At 41.3% G+C, this 25,120-nt stretch overlaps 1 protein-coding gene across 1 annotated transcript in view; it reads left to right on the forward strand.

The window, feature by feature from the left end:
- The first annotated feature begins 4,464 nt into the window (after positions 1 to 4,464).
- The window catches only part of PKHD1 (PKHD1 ciliary IPT domain containing fibrocystin/polyductin), a 461,864-nt gene continuing 441,208 nt past the window's right edge, over positions 4,465 to 25,120 (forward strand). Inside the window, exons 1-9 of the mRNA XM_053668316.1 lie at positions 4,465 to 4,613; positions 10,252 to 10,384; positions 12,156 to 12,233; positions 12,874 to 13,018; positions 13,768 to 13,876; positions 18,483 to 18,540; positions 21,863 to 21,941; positions 23,253 to 23,327; positions 24,368 to 24,432. Of these exons, the coding sequence (XP_053524291.1) occupies positions 10,333 to 10,384; positions 12,156 to 12,233; positions 12,874 to 13,018; positions 13,768 to 13,876; positions 18,483 to 18,540; positions 21,863 to 21,941; positions 23,253 to 23,327; positions 24,368 to 24,432 (661 nt within the window). The 5' untranslated portion in view covers positions 4,465 to 4,613; positions 10,252 to 10,332. The remainder of the gene's footprint in view (positions 4,614 to 10,251; positions 10,385 to 12,155; positions 12,234 to 12,873; positions 13,019 to 13,767; positions 13,877 to 18,482; positions 18,541 to 21,862; positions 21,942 to 23,252; positions 23,328 to 24,367; positions 24,433 to 25,120) is intronic.

The following is a 25,120-nucleotide window of genomic DNA, read 5'->3' on the forward strand; positions in this document are numbered from 1 at the left end:
GGTTGGGTAGTCTATGGGAGGAAATCCATCAATGTTTTTAACATCAATGTTTCTTTCTCTCATCAATAAACACATTTAAATAAACTTATTAAAAAAGGAAAAAAGTATTGATCATTCTTAGTTTCCAATTGAATGCCCTCATCCATTCCAGAACAGTTTTTCTCAAAGGAGCTTATGAGACATTTCTGTTCATTTTATTTTGTGTCTATACTATATAAGATACTGTGCAAAATGTTTTGGGGCTATGAGCAATAAAGACAATTCTTTTTCTTAAGAAATGCAGCATCTACACACGGATATAAAGTATAACAAAGGAGATATAATCAATAATACTGTACAATAATGACCATGTATGGTGCCACTTTGGTACTAGAAATATTAGGGGGAATACTTTGTAAAGTATATGATTTTCTAACCACTATTCTGTATACCTGAAACACACAAAATAATAGTGAATACAAACTGTAATAGAAAATAATTTTTTAAAAAGTGAAATGTATTATCTAGTTTGGAAATGACATGCACAACTGAAATGTTGTCAAGCACTACCAACCTGTGCATACTCATTAGGTTACATTTATAATAGCTCCCAAATTTTGATGGCTTGGAACTCTATATTTGCCCATTTGGGAGTATAGTTATTTCTTAGAGCTCATATAGCAATTAGGGTCCCAGTAAGAAACAGATAACACATTCAGGCTGAAAAATTAATAAAGGAACTATTTCTAAGAGCTATAACCACAGTTTAGGAAAAAGTTATAAGGGATGGTGCAGTACATGCAAGCCAGCAGCAATAGGAGCTTTTACCCTTGGGCCTGAACGGGCAAAGGGAGGAAGGGTTACCAGAACTTACAGAAAGAGCAAGACAGTGTGTTATATGGAAAGGATCCCTTGTCAGAAGCTGAGATTAGTAGGGATGAAATCAGGGGAAAGATACCCTAACCATATCTTGTCCCTCCGCACCTTCTTCTGGGCTCCTAGTGGTATCCACCATTTGTGAAACCAACCGAAAGCCTATGGGCAAGGCAACGCACCAGTACAGTTTATACAGGTCACCCTGCCAGTGCACAGAGCGGAGTGGAGAAGAGTGCAGAGTAGATCTGGAAGGTGAAATGGCAGATGTCACACACAATGATTTTAGAGAGTTCCTTAGTTCATGTCCTTCCTCTTCTGTTTTGGCTTCTTTTGTTTAATACCCATGACCTGCAAAGCTATCTAAAGGATCTTCACTAAAGCTGCTATGCATGGAGCCACTAATAAAAAGTTCATAGTCTTTGTCAATGGTATTCTCTTCTACTGTACCTGCATTAGTCTGAATCCTCTGAGCAGTACAAGCTAGGACGGGATTAAAAGTAAAAGGATCATATTAGGAGAAGTGCCTAAGAAAGAAACTGGGGATGAAGCTGGGGAGGCTGAGAGAGCTGTCAGAAAGTTAAAGAGAGAGGAACAAATGCATCCTAGCTTACCATGTAGGTCTAAAGAAAGTTCTGCAAGGTTGGGTAGTCCTCAAGCCAAAGCCCTCATCACAGGAGTTGTGTGTCTCCTCTGAACGAACCTTCCCTACCTTTGCCACATTCAGTCCTTGAATGCAAGCAGCCTGTAGAAGTGTGGCCTTGGTCCAAATGTGGCAAAAAAATTTCAGAGCACAGCGGCTAGGTCCTTGTTCAATTATTCTTCCCATAATTGGAAATATATGAGTTTCATTCCCATACCACCCCATCCCCAAATTCCCAAAACTGCTTGTCCCCAGGAATTCAGAGTGGTTTTCAAATCTAAGAGAAAGAGGTCAGAAAATGACCATCTTGTGTGGGATGCCCCATCCAGAGGAGATCTCCTGGCCACTGTGAATGAGAATAAGTCATCTTGGACTCAATGTTGTTCCAGGGAGAAAGGGGGTGGTGATTCCCTCTAGTGGAGAACGCCCCGAGGCTTTCTCTGAAACGGCATTTATTGGGAATGGTATATGTAGGCGTATACATGCATAGCTCATCAATCAATGTCAAAAGGCTATAATCATACAAAAACAGGTATTATCTATAGATAACAATGGAAAGAACACAGAGATCTGCCTCAGGGTCTATGTCTGTTAGTCGTGCTGACACCAGATGGTCTTTAAGACATGTTTCATGAGATAAGGAGTTTACTCTTTATGCCTTGAACTTAAACATCTGGTTTATGTCAACAGTGCTATACAAAGCAAAGCAAGCTTCAAAGAGTACAATGTATTTATCAGGACTGATTTCCCATGGGAATCCTTGGTGTTGGTGTCCTGTCCTGCCTGCCACCTGTGTTTCCTGGTTTTCCAGTGAGACTTACTGGCCTTTTTCAAGGCCTGCTCTCACAGGGCTATAGTCTCTGAAGCCACACAGAGAGGTCCCCAACAATCTTGATCTCCCCAAGTCTGATTTATAATCTTGAGCAACGTTTTATTGTGCACATGTGGAGATTTCATAAACTCTCATGAAATAGCTTCCTGTGGAATAATGCAATGTTTGGTGGCAAGTGTGGCTACCTATTTTGGGGTCATAGGAGAACCATGCTCAGGCTGCCTTCTGGGGAGTGCTTATCTTTATCATTGGTCAGAGACCTGAGCTTAGACTTTCTATACGAGAGAGGGGGGTCTTTGTTTGGAGATTGTGTTTGCATGGCACACTTACATACATGTGTATATTCAGGTGCCTTGAGGTAGAAGAGGGGGTTCACATAGGGCAGTACTTAAGGGTCTCCAAACATTCAGGTGGTATAGTTGCTACCTGCTAAGTTCCACAACTTCTCTTTTTAGGTCTTGGAGCATGAAATGGCTCACTCTGCTTCACTGCTGTAACAGTAGAGTCTGATTACCCAACAGGAAGTTCCTACAGCCCAGAAACCAAAGTCTTGTGTAGCATTAAGATTCTTTTAGTCAAGAGTAGAGAGGTACATCTACGAGTAAGAAAACTGGGGTGTTTTTAGGATGAAGTCTTGACAACTAGGCTACAAAAATAATTATAGATGTCCACCATAGGCTATTTACTCAAGGATAGATGAGGTAAATTTTTGGAATCCTCTTTCTGAAGTAGCAAGAAATAAAACACAAGGAAAGTCTTCATCAGTAGACTCAACTACTATACAGGTAGCTAATCTGATCATGAGCCTGTCTCCTCTGCAAGACAGCAAGCACTTTGAGGACAGAAACTATGTTATATTCTGCAAAAAAATTTTTGAATCACCTAAGTGACTCGTGAATATAATTTTTGTTACAGAAATAAAAAATTGCCAATAATTCTGAAATCTCAAACCTGGTCTGTCCCCTTCTCTCCATTATCCACGTGTGAAGCAGACAAAATGTGGCTCAACTGATGCTTGTTGACCTGCATTAGAGGGATATAAAGCGGAAATTGTCTCGGTAGGTAGGCAGGGTGGCAGGGTGATTGGCATCCTACCTGCCTAACCTGGCCAGGCACCCTCTTGCTATGCTGCTGGCTGCAGCTAGAAAAATCATTCTGCTTGTCACTGGTCACTGAGCTGTGATACACAGCAGATTCAGTGCAAACTTCCATACTTTCTAGAGGGTAGTTCCACTGCTCTCATCAGAGTTGTGCTGTATTTTTATAGATTAACTATGGCTTTGCTGGAGGTGCTTCCCATGTCTACTGATTGTTCTTTCTGGTGGAAACTCAGGGCTATCAAATTCTACTGGAAAGACTCCTCTCCCCCCAAAAAAGGAGATGAGAATTTCTTCTGGTCAGGAACCACTGGGCATGGACTGAAGTGACCAAGTAGCTGGCTGGTGATGTACATAAATTGAAATGGGTGGTGAAATAGAGACAGAAAAGTCTGCCATGGTCAAGTAAGAAGGTGGTGTTGACTTCTCGGGCCCTTTGCTTCTGAGTCTCTTTATCAAGGGACAGTCAAACCAATAACTAAGACCTATGGTCTAGTAGAAGATAATGGGTACAAGTTAAGGGCTTTCTCTTGATCAAGAAAGCAAGAACAGGAGTGAGAGAGGAAAGTAAAACGACAAAGAGGGCGAGTTGGTCCTTTGTTAGTAAGACTTTGAACAAGTTGCTTCCTTTTATGGCTTCCTTACACTCACACCGTATGGTGAGACTGTCAGCCCGGAACAGGGCACTTATGAATCATTCTTCTTGATAAAAAGCTAGAGTCTGCTCATAAATGGGGGTCAGCCCTCTATCGATGCTTTTTCCTGGGACCTGGGTTTGGTCACTGATTTACAGGCAAATTCTTTCAATCATTCAATGCCTGTTTGTTTTACTGGCTGGACTTTTACTTAAAATTCTTGTCTGGGGCACATGCAGTAAGTGGAGAAAAATGTAAGATACTCTTTCTATGGTCATTATTAAAAGACCCTGAGGAAAATTCCTAAATAGCTTGTATTAATCATTAAACTTGCTCTAGGGTCCACTCTGAACTTTTACTTTGGCACCCGTTTGGCCAGGACAAACAAGTTAGGTGAGTTACAGTCCAACCTGAGTGAGTTACCTGAGCAGTAGCTGCAGGCTGGGCTCTAACCAGATAACATGGCCACTGTTTCTTGACAGAGATGAACAAGATCATTTGGAAAGGAAAGATAATTTCTCCCTTGAGTCACAACGAGGAATAAACAGAAAAAGGTACTGTTTGATAAAAAATGTCTCTGCTGTCTGTTTTCTTGGTATTGCATCGCTTGCCAATGTTGTGGTGAACAAAACGAAATGGGCATCGGTGGTAGCAAACTTGCAGCTCTGTTTCTACAAGTCCCAAAAAAGAGGCTAAACATGAGGGAGGAAGAGATGATGAGGAGAGTGAGAGCAGAGGGAAGACAGACGGGGGGGGGAGAGAGAGAGAGAGAATACTTGACCAAAGACTCACAGCTCTCCTTTGATTGAAAATTTTCTGGTTAAAAGAATTAAGTGGTGGCTGAGTTTATCCTTAGGAAGAATTTGTGGATCAACCATATTAAGAAAAATTACATTCATTATTGATTTGATTGCTCTATTCTAGAAGAAAAGATGCAAGTATGAATGTTAGGCTTTAAGAAAACCAGTGAATGAATATCTACCTCCATTGTTCTAAGCTTGGAAGTAATTGCTGAAGTCAAATGTTAAAATCATATAGCCACATTGAAAATAGACTCTCCTTGCTGGGCATATTCCATTGGGTGTAACAAGTAGGTTAGATCTCGTGCTTGTGGACCAAGTTACAAATACTCCTGGGTACCTTTCTCTATGCAGTAGGTGTATTTCTGTAAAGTAAATGTTTTAAAAATGAATTGTATTCTAGATAGATGTAAACATTTAGGGACTATTGCAACTTAAAGAACCATGTGCCACATCTGCTTAAAAATTTTAGAGCTCTTTTCATAAATGCAAATAGCCTCCACTCCTACCCCATCAGCTAGAGACTGGAGGGCAGGCACACAGATTATTTGTCTCAGTTTTCGCAGCTCCCAGTGCAGTGCCCAGTGTATATTAGGCATATAATAAATGTTTGTGGATTTGAATTAAATATAGTTGACTTTATATAGTATTGGACTATCTTAATCAAGACATATCTATGAATTAATTCTAAGTTTTTAAAAAATAATATTTTTCTGGGCATTTATTGTGGCTTTTATATTTTCTGAAATGGTATAACTGTTTTTGCTAGTCTCAGTGTTTTCTTAAAAATTAAAGTTAAATGTACTTTTAGTAACATGTTCATGTATTTAATTTTGTAAATTTTTTAAGTTTCAGAAAATTTCAGAGCCAGTATTTTTCACAGTATTAAATTTGTGCCCTCTGACTTGGGGGTGCCAGGGAGTAAGTAGCTCAGCAGCTTGCCAGAGCAGGCATGAGGGCGTTATCTAAGGCATCTGGCTTTTCAGCCAGGCTGCCGTGAATTCTGCCTGTCCTGTATATGTGTAAATTATTTCTTTCAGATTAGGTGAAGCCAGGCTTAGATTATTTAAGTGTGTACTCACCAGGTAGAACTTTCTGAGTGCTGTGTGAGACCTTTGTGCTGAGAGGGTTATGGAAATAGACGTCCTCTCTGAGGAAGGGACAGCCTAGAAGAACAGGCATAAGTGACACTGCACCATGTGGTCCAGGCTGCACAGGACACAGGCTAGGGGATCGTGGAGGGGAGGGCAGTGAGAGCTGGCATGACTGGGTGTTGTGGGAGGCTGTGACTGCCTGCTCACCCCTGCGCTAGACCCAGCAATGGGAGGCTTTTCACCCCTCCCGTCTCCTTGGAATGTACTGTGGGCAATTCAGCAAGCCACTGATGCCCAATTAGAGGCCAAAACTCAAGTTACAAGGTTAGAAGAACAGCCGGGAATTGCAGTTGTCCACTTTGGGGTTAGCAGAGAAGGTGTGAGAACAGCATAATAAATTGGAGACGTTGGCATGTTGTTAGGAAAGCTAAGAGGACATGTGCTGCCTTGAATTAATATCTGAACAGCGATTCAGTCCCACTGGGGTAGGTGCCTCCCATGCCCCAGGTATAGGGTACAGGCCCAGGTTGCCTCTAGGTGAGGGCCATGAGACTTGGTCAGAGCCCTCATGCTGGGCTCACTTTTTACTGGCTCCCCAGAAATAAACAAAAGTCTATGGTTCTTATTGATAGTGGCACTGAATGTACCCTGATACACGGTAATTCTCAGAATTTTCTGGATGCATCAGCATCATCGATGGTTACCAAGTACGATGATTATGGTCAGGAAGGTCTCTCTGACAGTGCAAACTGGGCTTTCTATTCCACAAAAATACAAGGTTTTTATCTCTTCAATACGGAGAACATATTGGGCATTGATATCCCATGTGATCAAACTCCGCAAACCTCTGTCACGAATTCTGCCCCAGGTTAGAGTTATCAAGCCAGTGCTGAGGGGAAATGCCACTGGGAGCAGGTAAGTCTGTCACTCCCTCAAAGAATAGTAATTGTCAAATAGCATCAGCTGCCCGGAGGGGGCCTAAGGGAATAGAAACAGCTCTCCAGGAAGTGCTCTGAATGGGTACTGTATGCCCTGCCCATGGTGCTGCCCACAGCTTGGTATGGAAATAACAAAGACCAATAAAAAAAGGCAGATGTCTCATGGAGGATGATCATGGATTACCGAGAAAGAGTTAAACAAGGCGGGGCCCTCCATCCATGCAGCTGTGCCCAGCATTGCCACCATCTCAGATACCTTGGCTGTGATCTTAGAACTGTACCATGCTCTACTGGACTTAGCAAATGCTGTTTTTCAGCATATCTCTAGCTGCTGAGTCACAAGATCAATTTGATCTCACATGGGAGGGACAACAGTGGACACTTCCAGTGTTTCTTCAAGGCTACCTGTGCAGCCCCACAGTACGTCGTGGGGTGGTAACCTGACATCTGTCTCTGTTCTCCTTCCCCTCCTCAGTAAAATAGGCCCCTTGTGTAGATGAGATAAAGGTGACAGGTGAGGACTTGCCTCTGCTGCAGGACACTCTGCAGACCTTGCAGGAACATCTGCAAGGGAGAGGGTGGCAGAGAACCTGCAGAAAATTCAGTGCCCAAGCACTGCCATTAAGTTTTGGTCGGGTAAGTTGCACATTGTCCCACAAGCTATGACTGATAAAATAGAAGCCTATCCAGTTCTTAAGAATGTAAAAGAGATAAAAGCCTCCCCTAGCCAACATGTATAATGTATACAATATGGTCAAGTTCGTACTGCTATCAACTGACCACTCCTGAAGGCCAGTGGGCACGTTCTGTTTTCAGCTGGTAAAAGCATTTGTCCACTGTCTTTGCTCCCTTCATTGACATGGAGGACATTATAGGACACAGAAGCCCTTACTTGGTTCACCCAGTGACCCTTAAACAATAGCTGGCAAAGCCTGTCCTTATCTAATACTGAAATGTTTCTAATGAGAAAAGCTATCCTGCAAAATAGGCTGGCCTTGGAAATCAGTGCTGCCTGCAAGGAGGTACCTGTGTCACATTCCAAACAAAATGTTATGTTTTCATTCATATCTGATGGGTCTGCTAAAGATTAATAATGATTAACCTTTATTTAATCAATGAAGACATGAGTGAATGAGTGAATGACCAGAGTAATCTGACCACAAACCTAGGGGACTTAATAAATCAGTGGTTCTTATCATGGGGATCTTGATGGAAAAAATTACTTACACTTGAGCCTGGAACAACATGGGTTTGAACTTCATGGGTCCACTATGTGCAGATTTTTTTCAATAAGCACAGTTGGCTCTTTTTATCTGTGGGTTTGGCATCCATGGATTTAAACAACCTGGAGTAGAAAACAGTATTTTCATATTCCCAACTGCAGATTCCAAGTGCAGATCAAAGATGCTGTCTTCAATTTGAGATTGGTTGAGCCTACAGATGTGAAGAGTGACTGTAGTTAAGTTTTGGGGCAGTCAAAAGCTATATGTGGATTTTCAATTGCTTGGGGGTTCAGCACTCCTAACTACCTCATTGTTCAGGGCTCAACTGTATTTCAGAAATCATTATCTTAATCTGTGTTTTCTCTAGCATGTGCCTATGTTGTTGCTGTGGTATTTATCTCCAATGGAGCCAGATAGCCTCCAAACAAACCACCTCCAAGCTGGTGAGCTCTTTTGCTGACCACTCAGTTGCAGAAGAACAGGGTGTGTAAGATTATAAGAGGCAGTCATGAGGGGTGGTCTGTTGGAGGATGTCATTGGGAGGGTATGCCTGATTGACCCTGGAGCTGGAAATGAGCAATTGGAGGCCTCTTGCCCCCTCTCCTGTCCTTGTACTGTGAGTTCTGCCCTCTGTTGCCACAGTGAGAGCCGTTCTTTCAAGGACACAGCTTTCAGAGAGTGAGATGTTGAAACCATCTGGATGTTATATGTGACTGAACCCAGCTAAGGTCTCTATGTAAACTAGTAAGATTCTGGTGGGTGGGTGAGTGCAGAAATCTACTTGTCTTGCTGACACCAAGACAAGCCTCATATGTAAGTTTCCTACCTTATTAAACCTGCTACCTAACAATCAGGACTGGTCTGCCTCTTTCTTCACTCTCTCCTTGCTCTCTCCATTTGGGTTCCAGTTTATGAACCAACACCAGGAATGGATTCTGTGAATAAAGAGGCTCCTTAGCTGGGCCATGAAGGAGAACTGGGAAATCTAGGAAGCAAATAGCAGGAGGCAAGGCAGAGGCTGACGTGTGGAAGGCTTCTCTGAGAGATGGTGGGGAGAACAGCTTGGCTGCAGTGCAGGGTTCACATTGGGGAGCAAAGCGAGGGAAAGTTGGGAAGCTTTCCCAAGGTGCCAGATTGTGGCAAGACTGCAAAGTCAGAGAGAGGGCTTCCAGTGCAAATACAAAGCCTGGGAAGGACAAACTAACTTTTGTTGTGTGGTTCCTTTGTGCCAGGGCCAGTGTTAATTTTATATATAGTAATATATATATCTATGGCCCTGTGATAATTTCTTTATATATATACATGCATATATATATATATATATGAAGTGATTATATATACACACACACATATATAATCTTCAGTTAATCTTGAAACAAATTCTACAAAGTATTCTTCCTATTATTATATAAATGGTGGTGCTTTTTGCATTGAATTAAAATCTTTAAGCAGAAGACTAGCACAAGAAAGACAGTGTTTAAGGAGAGTAGGCCTGGCATACTGGCCTTGTGGAATGGGGCACAGAGATCCTGGGGTCATGGAATCTAGTTGGAAGGGTCCAGCTTTTGCTCCCTCTGTTGCTTGCCTTACTGACTCCTCTACTGTGAGGATAACACAATTTTCCTGAAGTTCCCATTAGTACCATTTTTCAACCTATTACCCTACTTAACATTTACTTTGTTAAACTCTTCACTTTTTTGTGTTTTTCCCCCCAGAAGACTGAGACTCTTCCAAAAAACAAACAAATCCTTCCCTCAAACCAGCATTAACTAATGTTTATTTATTTTATATCTAGTTTTAATAAATATCTAGAATTTATTTATTAAAAATTAAGCTTTTGTTCAATAATAATTTAATGAGAGAGGTTATTTTTTACCCAATTTACATATGCATAAAACAATTATGGTGGGGTAAGGGTAGGGGGTGAAATAGTGATGATTTTATATAAAGTTCATAGGTTATCCTTTTTGCTAGAACTTGGGAAGATGCCTTTGAATACTCTTTGAACTTGGGTCTCTTTATATACCCTAGGGCCATATTAGTATTACTTCCTTAGTTTCCAAAGTTTTAGCATAGTAAAGTAATAGTATTTAAGCTAAAAGTTATAATAATTTTTATTTTATTTTTTATAAAGCAGAAAAGCTATGCTGCACCAATCAAAATTGAAAGTGTTTTTCATGTTTGAGCAATTTTGAGAGGATTGAGTTAAGTGAACGAGATGATTGCTTGGCTGATGTCCCTGAAGAGTATTGAAATATTACTTTTGGCAGGTAAGTAGGATATATTTTGAAGAAATTATAGATAGAACACAACAGGTTACATTAAGAACTGGTTTATCGATACTTAAAATATTATTTTGGGGAAAATGTTGAAGAATCTGCTCTGGGTTTAGATTTTATCTGCTTAATAATATTTTTTTTCTGCTTAGTAGTTGAGGTTATATATTAAATAGTTATGAATATATACTTTGATTTTAATGACCAGTGGAGGTTGTTTTTATAGTTTAGAGCTTTTAACAATAACATAACTTTTCTTTTATAATTTCTTTTTGGGTCATATGATGTAATTTTTTTTAGGTTTTATCGCTTTATCTTCCCATGGGAATAACTTTTCATAGAAATTAATGACCACTCATATTAAAATCTCTTTTTTGAAAAATTATGTCTCTAATTTTTTCTGTGAATCCAGTTATCCTCTGTAGCATTTTATGGCTTTTACTTTGGTTTTCTTTAGGTGGAAGTATGTAATGCACCTCTGAGGTATAAACCAGGACTGGTCTTGTTGGACCACCATGATTGATTGTTTTGATGTGAATGATTTCCCTTCACCCTTGGTTGTGCAGTGTAGCACCTGGAGACCTGCCCATGGAAGCCCTAGGCTAGCCAGAGTTAGGTGGCCTGGGTTATCATTGAACATTTCTGACATAGAAACTGAAAATCGTTCTGTAAATAACACTTTTCTTACCTGTGATCTCACCGAGTAGCTGACTGATGTTTATTGGCTTTCTTGAATTGGCTTTACTTTGACCAAAGCATGTTTGGGAGCATCTTCAAAGATGAACGAGTAATTAAGGTCATAGTCAGCCAGTGCTCTCTATAGAAGAACACAACCTAACCTCACATGTGACGTATATAGTGGTTTATTTTTTATTTTAAGGAAGCTCCAGCATGGATCCATGCTTCAGACCCCCTCTGTACAGTCAAAGCAAAAATCTAGAACTTTTTTTATTTATTTGAAGTCATTCATTTTTTTAATATGGTGTCATTTTCTGAAGACGAGCACATTACATTTTTTTCTTTTCATTTTCTTTTTTTAAAATTATTTTATTTTTATTTAGTTATTTTTCAAGTACAGTTTTTTTGTCTATTTCTCCCATCCCAACTGCCCCTCCGTCCCATGTTCCCCGCTTTCCTCTCATCTCCACCCCCCCCAGCTCTTGTCCCTGCATCCTTCATATTTGTTCCTCCAAATCCCTCCCCCTCTGATCATGTATTCTAAACTAGGGGGAAACCAGAGAATAGTGTACTGAGCTGGAACAGTAACATAGAGACAGCTTCTTGAACTTTCTCTTCTTCTCTAGAGGGAAGTAGAAATACAAGAAATAAGTGATGATGTTGCAGTGTTAATTATGACTACCTTATTAAAGAGTTGGAGAGAGAAGAGATATTCTGAGCTGAATTAGGTATTCAAAGTGTTCTTGAAGCTCTTTTCAGAGAAAGTAGAAATTCAGGATTGTGCTGGTGAGCACTGGGTTTTGGTTGTCTAAGATGAGAAAATCAGTCAGAACTTTCCTTCCAATAGGAGTTTTGAGGGTCTGGTCCCTAGACCAGCAACGCCAGCAGCACCTGGTCAGATACGTAAATCTTGGGCCCTAACACACACATAGGGAACCAGAAACTCTGGGAGTGGGGTCCAGGAATCTGTGCTTTGTCAAGCCCTTCTAGAGATTCTGATGAATGCTAAATTTTGCTTCATAACACCTGAGAAGCTGGTGGCTCGAATCTGACCTTTAAAACCAGTGTTTTTCTTACTTATTTACAGTGCCTTGCCTGAGTTTCCACATTGAACCTGAAGAAGGTAGCCTTGCAGGGGGAACATGGATCACAATCCTTTTAAATGGTAGGTCTGTGTCTTACCAAATGCAAGTTCCTTAATCATTAATCTAAAAAATTCTAAGGAACCTGAGTTTGTGGTTTTCTACCTTGTCTAAGGACAGTTGTAAAAGGGGGCCTGAAGGGAGATGGGCCAACGGGCCAGCTTCTGTGTTTCCAGATGCTCACTTGTTAATGTCACAGAAGAAGAGCACATTATATGCTGTGCCCACTTTCTCATCCCAGGGTGTGAGATGGGACTCTGTGAATGCTAAGTGAGATATGGAAGCACTTAGTGTAGTACTTGGCACCATGTCCCCCTAGAACCTTGGTTATCCTCCTTTTAGATAATTTGATATGTGGGGGCTTCTAAACCATGCCTTAATGTATCCACCACTACCACACAGTAAAGGGTAATTTTAAGGGCTGAAGTATTCTTTCCTGGATTTAAATGGATTAACCTGAGGAGATAAAACTTTTTAAATAAACTTATAAATGAGAACACTCATTTATATCGCAGTCTTAAATGTCTTTGGAAATGAGGAGTGTTAATTTAATCCTTAGGCCAACTCAATGTCTTACATTGCCCCCATGAAGCCATGTTTTTATATTCTCCTGTGTGGATCACAGCTCTGCTTGGCTGAGATTCTCCTTTTCCTCATGTTTAGATTTGGAGTCCAGTCTCCTCTATCCCGCCAATGGCTCTCAGCTGGAAATACACCTGGTGAATGTGGCTGTGCCTGCCCTGCCCAGCATCCCTTGTGATGTCTCTCCCCTCTTCTTGGACTTGCCCGTGGTCATGTGCAGGACCAGGTATACCTGTCCCAGGATAGGAAGATCAGACAGGACAAGTGCTTTGCTCATCTCAGTAATTTTGGGTAGCAAATTAGAGCCATGCCTGCTGTGGCTGCAATTATCTGCTATAGTTTTTCAAAATGTTCCATGTGAATGTATTTATTGAAAGGTCCCTATCAGGGCCCTTGGGCATAAGGGAGAATGAGAATATGGTGACAAATTTTGAGGATTTTGAGATATTTATAAGGAGGGGCTAAACTTGTTTGCAGCTTTTTCCTTTTTTCTTTTTTTTTTTGCATGGAGCTCTATAGCTATTAGGATTTCAGTAAATGGTGCCATTTTGCCCTCTAAAGAACTCATCATTTGGAATGGGCATAATTGTAATGACTATGCATAAACCCCAAACCAGCTAGCAAGGAGATTCCCTTTAGTACTTAGTGTGTTTGCTGAGTTTAATATAATTTGTATAGCGTTCCTGATAATCTATGGTTCTATCAAGTTTCTTTTAACTTATGAAGTGTACACTAGTGACTTTCAATTTGTTTAAAAAATTATACATAATATATTTATATATATTTTGCTGAAGGATCCAATCTTTATAGTCTAATAGAGAAGTGGATCCGGGAGGTCAAAAATGAAACCTAGGAATCCTTTGGTTTAGTTCTGCTTCACAAGGAGCAGGGAGGAAATTCGAAGTGGTCAAGTGGGGCTGCTAGCTGTGGCGATTCAGTTCTTGGTTCACAAGGATTTCCACTTTCTGCCCTCAGGTCTCTGCTGTCTGAAGCACACGAGGGCATGTACCACCTGGAAGTGCACTCTGGGGGACAGGTGGTAGGCAGCCCAAGTCCAGGACTATCAGAGGGCTGTGCTTTCAAGGTGGGTTTTAAGGATGGAGCAATGTGTTTGCTTGGTCTGAGGGTGTGCTTGTTCTATCAACGTGCAGGTTACCAATGAGGCAGGGAATCTGCTTAGCCAGTACAAGAGGAACGGTGGGTGGTAGTTATGAGGAATCTGAGATTGGAGTAAGGAAAGATAAGTATTGAGTGCTTGTGTATCAAGCTCTGTGTTTAAGCACATTAATTTAAATTACAATGATTTCATGGGATGACTACTTATTATCCTGTTTTTATAGATGAGCAACCTAAGGCTGAGGGAGATTAAATAATTTGTCCGTGACATAAAACATTTGCCCAGGTATTAAATGGCAGAACCAGGATTTGAACCTGCATCTGACTCTAATCCTCACCTAAACTGAAGCCCACAGAGGAGCCACAGAGATCACCAGTGTGTGCATCAGTATTTCATGTTACAGCTGCAATCGTCCTGAGTCTCAGCATGGCGAAGGGACTGAGCGAACCAACCTCTTCCTTCCTCTGCACTTCACAGCTGAGTTCTGCTACTCTTTCTAATCCTCGAGTTAAAGGCATTTGCTGCCTTTAACTTTGAATTCTCCTTCAAGCTCAGAGTGAAAAGGAAATGAGAGAGAGAGAGAGAGAGAGAGGGAGAGAGAGATTATGAGCTAATGCCTGACTTATTTTAGAGGCTCCATATACATACTGGGGCTTCATTTTCTGTTTGGTTCCATCTACTGTCCATTTCAGATTAATTTTACACCAAAATAATCTCTAAAAGTATAGGACCTAGACTTCTTGTAAAAATAGGCAGAGGTTTGGTACTGTTCCTTCGACATGGCGGTAGTTCTCGCAGGGAGCCTCTGTTTATAAAAGTACAATATAGTCATAAATTATTCCTTCTTTAGAACGAGACTTCAGCTTCTAAGTTCACCTCTAATATGATTCACGATTTAGGAATTTGCTGTCAATTCACATTTGCCAACTTGTTTCTTACTCTAAGAAGTCTTCTCTTCCAGAATTTTGCTTCTGCACATAAGCACAGAAAGAAAAAAAGTCATTCTTTATTATTAAGACCCACACCAGGATTTTGAGATATTCAGAGTCTCTGAGCATGTGCCTTAAATCGCCATCTATGCTGCTTTGGGTTTTGATGTCCTTTCACCCCAGATAGTAGTTTTCCTACTAATTAAAGATTGGAAAGGAGAAGTAGGGGAAAGAAGAGAAACCATTTCTAAAATTGCACATTAAAGCAAACAAGTCCTTCAGTGGTTCAGCCAGCTTGTCATGTTGATGAAAAATCACCGGGGGATGCAGTTAATGAGAGGCATTCCAAGCTAAATAAAACACGATGTGTCTCTTTGTTTTGGGACTGGGGCTGGGAGACCACGAGTATTAAAAATTAATTCCATCTTGCCAGTCCACTCCAAAGTGCCTGCTGCAGGCACTGACAAGTTCAACAACTCACAGAAGGTTTATCCAACAGCTGGTGGCTGTGGCTTTGTCATTCTAATCCCCTGCTTTTCCTCCCCACACTCCCTTCGATCTTGCTACTGCTGATCTGACTCCGTTTCAATGATCAGCATGTGGGAAGCTTGATTTGGAAGCTCATTAATTTTTTACTTTGTCATGTCTCTAGCTTGGTGGATGACCAGGAGCTTGCTTCTCTTAGAAATGTAACATCTTATGTTGTGTCAGCTCAGAGAGAATCGCAAGTGAAGCTTTCCTTGAGGTTGAACTCTGAGCCTGCCCCACCATGGTTGGGGGAATTGGAGGGAGTGATAAAGGAATTCCTCTATTCACCCCCACCCACTTTTGAGGGAAGGCTTACAGACCAAGTGATAGATTTTATAATTCAAGTTGGAAATCAAGAGGTTTGTTTCCTTAGTTGATTTGGACTTAGTTATTCTATCTGCCTCAGTTTCTAACATCTGTGCGAAGGAGAAATAACCATTAATCCACTTCATGAATGTGGAGAAAAAGAGGCCACACACTAAACCTGGCAAGCTCAGGGGAGGCTTGTGTGGTGGCCTTGTTAACCCAGAGACCTATAGTAACCACAAAGGATGGTCTTAAATTAAAACCTGCTAACTAAAAGCAGTATATGGCAGGTAGGCATGTCCTAGGCTAAATTCTTCCTGATGAAAGTCGTTCTGTTACCGGTGACATGCCAACTGTTACCAGTGCAGGAGGCACTCTAGTGGTATCTAAAGGAAAAGAATTTCCTGAGACCCGCACAGGAATAGTTCATTGACCCTGTGCAATTAAGGGGGTTCCCCTCCTGGTTTGTCTCACCATGGAAGAGGTCTGATCTTGTCTTCGGTAGGGCCAGGATGAAGGCCACTGCCCGGAGTTTATGCTCTGTGTCAAAGTACAGTCCACTCCCGTTTCTGGCTAGCTGAGTGTGTGTTTCCAGTTGTAGCCCATCTCGGGCTCCCTCCTGGAGCTTGCATGTGGAGTTGCATGGCCATGAGCCACATGGCTGCTAGGGCCACGTGACCATAGAGAGAGGATGCATGAGCCCAAGGGGCCAGTGTGGGTCTCCTGGGAGAGGGGGGAAAAAGGGAGAGAGAGAGAGAGAGAGAGAGAGAGAGAGAGAGAGAGAGAGAACGTGCGAGCACTTTTTTGTTGCAATGGGATTGTGTTAATTTGCTCTTGGGATGGACCAGGTGCTTTATCTAAATGATAATCAACTTCTCACACTTCCACAGGCTTCAAATAGGTCCACCTCCCAACCAATCCTTTCTTTCCCAGGCTAGACTGACAGGCCTCTTTGATCCAGAACCTCCCTCTGTGCCATTTTGCTTCTGTTGTGCATGTGCCCGCCTTCCCCCATTGTTCCCACCCACACAGTCTGGTAGTGGAGGGAGGAGGCGGGGGAGGGAGGGGTATCAGTCCTCTTGGAGAAATGCTGTAGTACCCTGCAGGGTGAAGCTACAGCTTCCTGGCTAGCAATCAGGCTTATGCTTCCCAGTTTATTAAACTCAATGTCTAGTTCCCTTGGCTCACTTTCCTCACTAAATACTACCAATAACAAATCTTCACCTTAATTAAGCCTGTCTATTGTATTTTTGCATCTATAGTAACATTGGAATGTCAAAGGAATTTTCTTTCCCGACCCCTCAGAGCACAGATACTGCACCAGAGCACCAAGGCGGAGATCGCAAATCCCCTCACTTTTACTGGATTAATTGTTGATTGTTTACCATCCTGTACCCACCTATGTGAAAAAAGTATGTGTCTCTCATTTTCCTTTCCCAGAGGTTTCCCTGCCTTGCTCTCTTCCACCTCCCTAATCTATCACCAGTGGGCTTCATGTAACCCACTTCCATCTCCTCTTTTAGTTGTAGTGCATAAAGCAGGGTGCAGAACTGCCATTCCCTGGAGCGTTCTCTCAGTCCCTTGAAGCTTTTCTTCCCAGCAATTGTCATCAGTTTGGCTCAAACACACTCATAAAAATTCTTACAGGTTTGGGCCTTTCTTACATTGACAGGAGGCTCTTATCATAAAGTTCCAATGCAAATGGCCGTGCTATGCAGGGCGCACCCCCGGGGGAGGAAGGCCTGGCTGCAGAAAGAGACCCTGAGCCCTCGGCAGGGACTGTGTTTGGCAGGTGTATGCGGACTTCCATTAATCTTTACCTTTTGGTGAGGTTGGAGCCCCTGAGCAGGACATTCTTACTTTGACCCCTGACTCTACATATTTCCTGTGAACTCTTTTCTAACCCTTTCCTTTAGAAAGGGGGAAAATTCGTTTTGATGGCAGATGGCACAGCTGTGTGGATCAATGCTTAAAACTGCACTTGCTGAGCCGTCATCAGCTTTGTGGAAATGTCTGTTGGTTCTTGATGTCTGATTAGGGCTGTTGATTAACGAGGGAGTTATTCTTTGATGATATTCTCCCTGGGAAGGTGGATTCCTGGGGTGCTGGAAGCAGACCAGGCAAAACAATTTGCTTGTCTTTGTGTTGCAAATGGCATGCACTGCAGGCTGTAGAGAATGGTGATAGTGGCTTAGGCAGCTAGAGGAGTTTGGGGGAGGATGGCCAGTCCATTCTTCTGCCTCTTTGTTTCTTTACACTGGCCCAGGAACCTTTCCTTTTCTCTATAAACACCTCATTTGTGTGGCTGTCCAACTTCCTGTTTTTGTAGTTTGCCATTCCCTGCCATCATGCTGGCTAATGGTGGCTTAAATTGCAATCCTTTGAATTCAAATAAGCAAATTATGATGTAGGAAAAAAACCAACTTTCAAGATCCCAAGATGCCAAGTTATAATAATGGAATTGAGAGGTTGGCATTTGAAGTTGTGGCCTGTCTATATCTCCTGGTGAAATGTATTCCTGGGCCTGGCAGGCAGAAACAGGCTTGCTAGGGCTTGGGCAACATGGTATGAGAGAGGTCTCTTCTGGCCTTTCTGAAATTCCTTTACCTCATCGATGGAAGAGCGATATAATATCAGCCACCTCTACTTCATGGAAATATTATGAAGAAAAAAATACATTTAAGGTGATTTAAGGAAACGTATCAGTTACGACCTTCACTGATGCTGCACGAGAAACGGCTTGTCATTCATGTGTGTGTGATTGCGGTATTCTAATGCATTGCTCACTCGTGATAACATTTTCAAAACAGTTTTCCAGGGCACAGACACCCATTGTTTACCAAGTTAACCCACCCAGTGGAGTTCCAGGTAAGAAATCTCCTACAGAAACAGGAATAATTATAAATTCCTTTGCCCAAGCTTGCTGCAAACTCTCCTGCCCAGGTGGGTAGTCCCCATAAATGAGAAATTTTAGCTTCTTCTCCGATGCTGTTTTGAAAATAATTGTCATTCTCTGGTTTATTTTGAATCTGGTTTTGTTTCACCTCTGGGCACTTTTGCTCTGTTAGTTCACTGATAACAAAGGAATCCAACATGAAAGGAAAAAGAGGCCAGCAAAATCAAACCAGGTGCTGCTGGACAATGCAGGAAATAGGAATCATCAACTTTATAATTATCCACATGATAGCAAAGCTTTACTGAAAATTACTGTGAGCCAGGTTCTGTTTAAGCTTTTGGTATAGATTATATTATCATATCCTCATAGGAACCTGATGATATAGGAACTATTATTATTTCCACTTTGCAAATGGTGTAATGAGATACCAAAATGGTAAGTAACTTGCCTAAAGTCATACCACTAATAAGTGTACAGCTGAGATTTGAACATAGATAGTCCAAAATCAGAGTGGGCCCATGTGCTCAGCGTTTTGTCCTGTGCTGAGCAGGGTTGTGTACCACATGAAGACCATTAACTCTGATCCTTATCTTGGGGGTTCGTTCATGAGTTAGCTCACAGATAAGCAAAGGCCAAGAGGCTAGAAGAGAAGAAGAGAAAGCTGGGGGTTTTACATTAAAGAAGGGGTGGCAACTAAAAGATCCAAGAACTGCTATGCTAAACCTGCTTTAAAACTGTGTCATAACCACAGCTAGGATTATATATAATTTGCTGTCTGATTCTTGGCAAATTTTTTACATCTATTTTAGGTTTTTAATTTGTTCAGGGTTTCCAGATGGTATAAGTATGGAAATACATGTTGCCAAATTTTTAAATATGTGATTGTGTGTAAATGCAAAAACCGACTAGGTGCTTTGAATGGCTTTACTGCTTGAGAATGTCAAAATGAGTATCTGAGTTACCAAAAAGTGTTTGCACATTTGCTCGTGTGTGTATAGACACAGATTATGTATGTGTGTATTTAAATTATATCCTGAGGAATATAAATTCAGCTTTATCTTATTAATGCAGGTTATTCACAGATCTGTCTCCTTCTACTTGCCTGATTAATCAAGACACGATAATGTGTTATTAAAAAAAGATGTGGTCTATGAAAATCACATGCAGACACTGGGATTTCTGCTGCTCTGGTGTCAAAAAGCTTCTGTCTCAGTGGGAGAAGTCTCGTTAGGGTGAGGGATGAAGAAGGAACCAGCCTTTGGGAGTGTGAAATGGGACGTCAGCAGATACCCAGATCTGTCAAGCCCATTTCTCCCACTGAGTTTGACTCCCACACACTGTCTCCTCCACCTTCTGGGCGAACAATTGGTGACTGGCCTGCTTGGAGTGGTCCCTCCGGGCAGGATCCACCCTGCTGATCTTTGAAATCACTTTCCAGACGATTACTCTAATTTCATTTGGGAAGCCTGCCCAGAGTAGCAGCCAGGGAAATGGGGGAGGTGGTAGGGACAGGAGAGACGACGTTTTATGAGCAGTTGAATTTCTAAATGTGCTTAACAGTTGTTCACTGTGACGCAGAATCCTCCAGCATCGTGGTCTGGCTTAGCCATTTGTCAGATTTTGTTGGGCTCTTTTTTTTTTTAGAAGCAAAGCAGAAACTTGCAAGAATTTTTAAATTTTATAAGCTGCTAAAAGTTTCTAAAATTGTGCTCATCAAAGATAGAAATCGTGTCCACCAAAGTCAGGAAATTGATAATTTAGCTCTACTAAGATGAAGAATTGTTTCTCTACTTCCTGGCAGTAGCAGAGAGCTGCAGAGGCTGGGCTGTGGCCAATTCTGTGACCTTTAAGTTATCAGGTTCCCTCTCTTTCTGCCCATTCACCTGAAAAGTATGGGTAATACTTCCTGGAAGGTTCCCACTGTTTTAGTGCCAGTTGGCTAATGAGTGCAGGAGAAAGTCACTTCCCATTAATAAAATGCAAGCACAACGTGAAGGGAACAGTTTCTTGGTAATGTTCTCTCATGGCCATGAAGACACTCAAAGTCCTGAATTCAGTGAACTTGTCCACCCAATAGGTGCCCTTTACTTTTCCATTTTTGAAGTTTTGCCTCAATAATCAACACCTCTCTCATCTGTAAACATTGTGTGTGATGCTGAAAGATTACAGTGTAGATGGTTAAATTCTGTGATTATTAGGGAGGGACGCTCTCTCAGGTCAAGGGGCTGTTTGATGATCTTTAACATCATTCCCTTGCTGGGGTGTATTTGCTAAAAAAAAGTGCCACTGGCAGCTCCACAGAACTGAGTTTTGGTGTTTTTCAACTAAGGAAGTAGTCAGTTCACCGAGGGGCCCCCAAACTCTTTCTGAGAAGAGACTACTTTCGATTTCTTTAAGCAGTGGGGCTGGGGTAGTGCTGAAGTGACCTTGCTGCAAGGAGATTGCTGATGCCTGTAACTCCATTCTCATGAACTCAAAGGAAAGCATTAAGGAAAAACTTAATGCCCAGTGGAGAGCCCTGCAAGTTGCATTAAGAAAACCAAGCAGAAGTCATCCGTGTTGCAGTGGGAGGGCACACACCAACTGTTTGGGGGTTCCCAATCTGCCCTATCCTTGAACATGAGCACACTTATGAAATGAACAGGACACACAATTGCCCACCCCTCAGTCCATAATTCTGCTGCTATCTCATGTTCTTTCTTTATGTTCCTATCCATTTGGGTCAATCATGATATTTATCTTTTGTACTCTGAGATATGGAAAAAATTTTAATATCCCTGAATACCCTTCCAGATCGTGTGATATGAGCCCCCTCATATTACAAGTGTGTTCATATTAGCAAGTTTCCAGAGAAAAGTCTCATGAAGAGTGGAGCACCCCAAGGCATGTTGTTCTTCAGTCCCATATTGATTGATTGGGTGGATGGTTTACACACAGGTGAATGAGTGGGACAGGGCTGTGTCAGAAACCAGCCTCCTCCTCTTGAAAGCCTCATGCTTCATGGAATTTTGAGGAAGACCCATTATTCCTTCTATGCTCCATCATAGACCATGAAGTCTATAATTACAATAACTGGGTATTTACATCTATATAGTCTGTAGTATTGAAAATATGATCCTGAAAAGGATAATATTTTATGATCCTTTTCATCTGTATGATTTATAAAAAATAAGTATTGTGAATCATGACCAACTTGACCCTATTGAGTAGATGTACAAAAAGAAATACAGTTGACGTGATACATTTAGAGTTTGAGCTAAATGTATTCAACTGAAAAAAATCTTCTCAAAACAGGGCAACTGATACATGTGTATGGCTGGATTATCACTGGAAAATTGGAAACCTTTGATTTTGATGCTGAACACATTGATAGGTAAGAGTATATTGGTTTTGATGTATGACTAGTTACAAATATGCTCTGTTGCTTCCAGGGGCCAGCTTCTCCAATAGCAATAAATTGTAAGCAGTTGGCACAGAATTGCTATTTTCCTACTTGCAGTTTATGGTCCCTGGTGAGCAGGGATTCAGCAAACTTTGTTAATGTAATTGCGACTGGTCGATTAAGTTTGTCCGTTTATTTACTGACAACTACACACTCCGGGCTCAGTGTGAATTGTACTGTAATTGCATCTGTGGATTTTCTTTTCCAATTCTTAACCTCCCCTCTTTGTTTCTCAGGATGAAATGAATTCTTTAAAAAATGACGTGTGAACCCAAAAGACCATTAATTTCTTTGCTTGGTTGTTATCCATTTGTGCATTTAGAAATTCTATTAGTGTGATCAGAGAAAATATGGAAGATGGTTCTGAAAGCCATTGAGTCTTCAGTGTTTTCTGGGAGTGATTAGGATTTCCACATGACTTTTTTCATTAAAAATTTTAAAAAATGGAATGTGTTACTATTAAATCATGCATTCTTGGAAGAGAGGAGAACGAGGAGGCTGTTGAGGTTGTGATGTTTGTGGGAAGCTCTAAGCAACAGGGGTATTGAGCCTATGAAACAACTACACTGAGAATTTATAAAGTAGAAGGAACGTAATCTTACTATATGCTTATGTCAGTAGATTCTACATACTGTGTCTAATTTTTCCTTTGCCCCTGGACAGGATGGGGCACCCTCCTCTGTTCTGATTCCTCTCTTTGATTCATTCCTAGTTGAAGAGAACAGGATTTGACTACTCTCAAGACCTATATTTCTAGCATTAAATAATGGTCAACTGGTCTTGAAAAAAAATTATTCTTCCTGTGGAAGATAGAGTGGTGGGCCCAGAGCACACCACTGGCAATATACTGTATTCACTACTTGGTCCCATCTCTTGAGATAGATGCAATCTTTGAAAGGAAGAACAAAGGCAGAAACTCTGCTATAGCTTTGTGTAGATCCACCATAGTAAATGTGGAGGTGATGAAGATTTTCTGGGAGAGAAGAAATGCTCCTTCTACAGTGTGAAAGGAAGAACCATGAAATGGTGTTGTGCACCCCTATCTTCAGGCTGAAAATTTATTCTTACATATACTCAGGGGGCAGAATTCAGCCACCTGCAGTAATGCCTCATAAATTCAGAGGAGAATGTTCATAGCAATGTTTCTTCTGAATTTTGCCTGGAATGTTTGCTGGGAGCAGTGCATTATTATTGTCTCTTGTCTTTTTTTTTTTTTTTTTTTTTTTACCTTTTTTCATCCAGCCCATTGATCTTGGAAGCTCAAGGAGACAAATGGGTTACCCCTTGCTCTCTTGTAAACAGGCAGACAGGAAGCTGGTGAGTGTCCTTTTTGCCAATATATATGCTTTTAGATTCTTCTGCCTAGTATGAAACCCACACACATACATACACAGAGCTCTTTTTAAATATAAATTACCCATAATTGTTGAATGCTTTCTCTTTAGACTTACTGGAAAAGACATGGTAATTGATTCAAACTGATGCAAATTGGGGTGAATTCTGAAACTTTTCTTGAAAACAATCATTACTACTTACTAAGTGCTTGCAGTAGGTAAAGCCCTGCCCTAGTGCTTTACATTTAAGCCACTCAGTAGCCTTGTGAGCACACATAGTTGTTAGTCTCATTTTACAGATACGGAAGATGAGGCACAGACAAGCTAAGGAACTCGTCCAGTGTCTCCCAGAGAGGGGCAGAGCTGGGACGTGAACTCTGATCGGCTAGCCAGCCTCCAGCTCTGAACCACTACACTACGATGACTAGCTAGAGAAAAGAGTGACTAAAGTTTATTCATTTATTTCAATGACAATTTCTAAAATAAGTGTCTATATGCTTAGAGTCCAGATAACCAACATTTTTGCTGGACTTTCACTTCACTCTGGACTAAGTGGATTAGCCTTTCTATGGCTTAGCTTTTTAGGACTTAGAATTTAGTAGAACCAAATTCTGTAATGTGGTTTTTTTTCCTGTTGTCTTAAGTTCGTTTGCTCAGGATTGTCATTTTGAGGGTTCACATTTGCTAACAGACCTTTTTTTGATAAAAATTTTGCTATCCTTGTCCTAAAACAGATTCTGGAAAGACAGGACTGGTAGAAATAAGTAAGATGCTGTCTCTCTCACTGTGCTTTTACTGGTGGCAGATGAGACCGCAGCTCTAGTGAGCACTGCCCTGGGCATTTGCCCCAGTGGGCCCCTTATATTTTCAGTATCTACCAATGTACCAATTTTCTCTGGCTAATTTGCCTTTATTATTATTATTATTATTTTCCTTCTTTGGCTAATGAGTTAGAACTTTTGAACTGAGGTAACCACCTCAGTTCTGCTAACCACCACCTGAGGTATTTGATTCTTTCCCTAGGTACCCAGTTCTGGAAGACCACGGTCTTGGCACTCTGCAGTGCCGAGTGGAAGGCAACTATATTGGTGTGTTTGAGAAGTATCAATTTTTAAGTCTTATCCATTTCTTTCTCTGTGTCTGGGAAAACTCTTTCGAGAATTGGTTTCCATGATGATGCTAATAGTAACTACCAGTTGTTGAGAACTCCCTGGAAAGCCCTACATAAAGCAGTTCAAATATAAACTAATTTAATCCTCACAATAAACCTGTGAGGTTGGTGGAATTATTTTTGCTTTATAGGTGGTAATTGAAGCTAGTAGCCAGTGGAACAGGATTTTTGGTTGGTTTAAGTCTAGAAGCTTGAGCTCTTACCTGCTCTCCATGACTACATTTCTTTCTTTCTCTCTCTTTCTTTCTTTCTTTCTTTCTTTCTTTCTTTCTTTCTTTCTTTCTTTCTTCCTTCCTTCCTTTCTTTCTCTCTCTCTCTCTCTTTCTTTCTTGAGATGGGGAAGGGAAGGAGAAAGAAAGGAAGAGAAACATCAGTGTCTGAGAGATACATCCATTGGTTGCTTCTCACGTGTCCCCAACTGGGGACATGGCCTGCAACCCAGGCATGTGCTCTGACTAGGAATCAAACTGGGGACCTTTCAGCTTGAAAGCTGGAGCTTAATCCACTGAGCCACTCAACCAGGGCTACTTTTCTCTTTTGTTGTTGTTAGATGTCAACAGTGTTGATGGTGCAAGTCTGGGAGGTGTTTATTTGGGCACCATTGA

This window comes from Artibeus jamaicensis, unplaced genomic scaffold (assembly GCF_021234435.1).
Source record: "Artibeus jamaicensis isolate MK-2021 breed Jamaican fruit bat unplaced genomic scaffold, CSHL_Jam_final contig_484, whole genome shotgun sequence".
NCBI classification, from domain to species: Eukaryota; Metazoa; Chordata; class Mammalia; order Chiroptera; family Phyllostomidae; genus Artibeus; species Artibeus jamaicensis.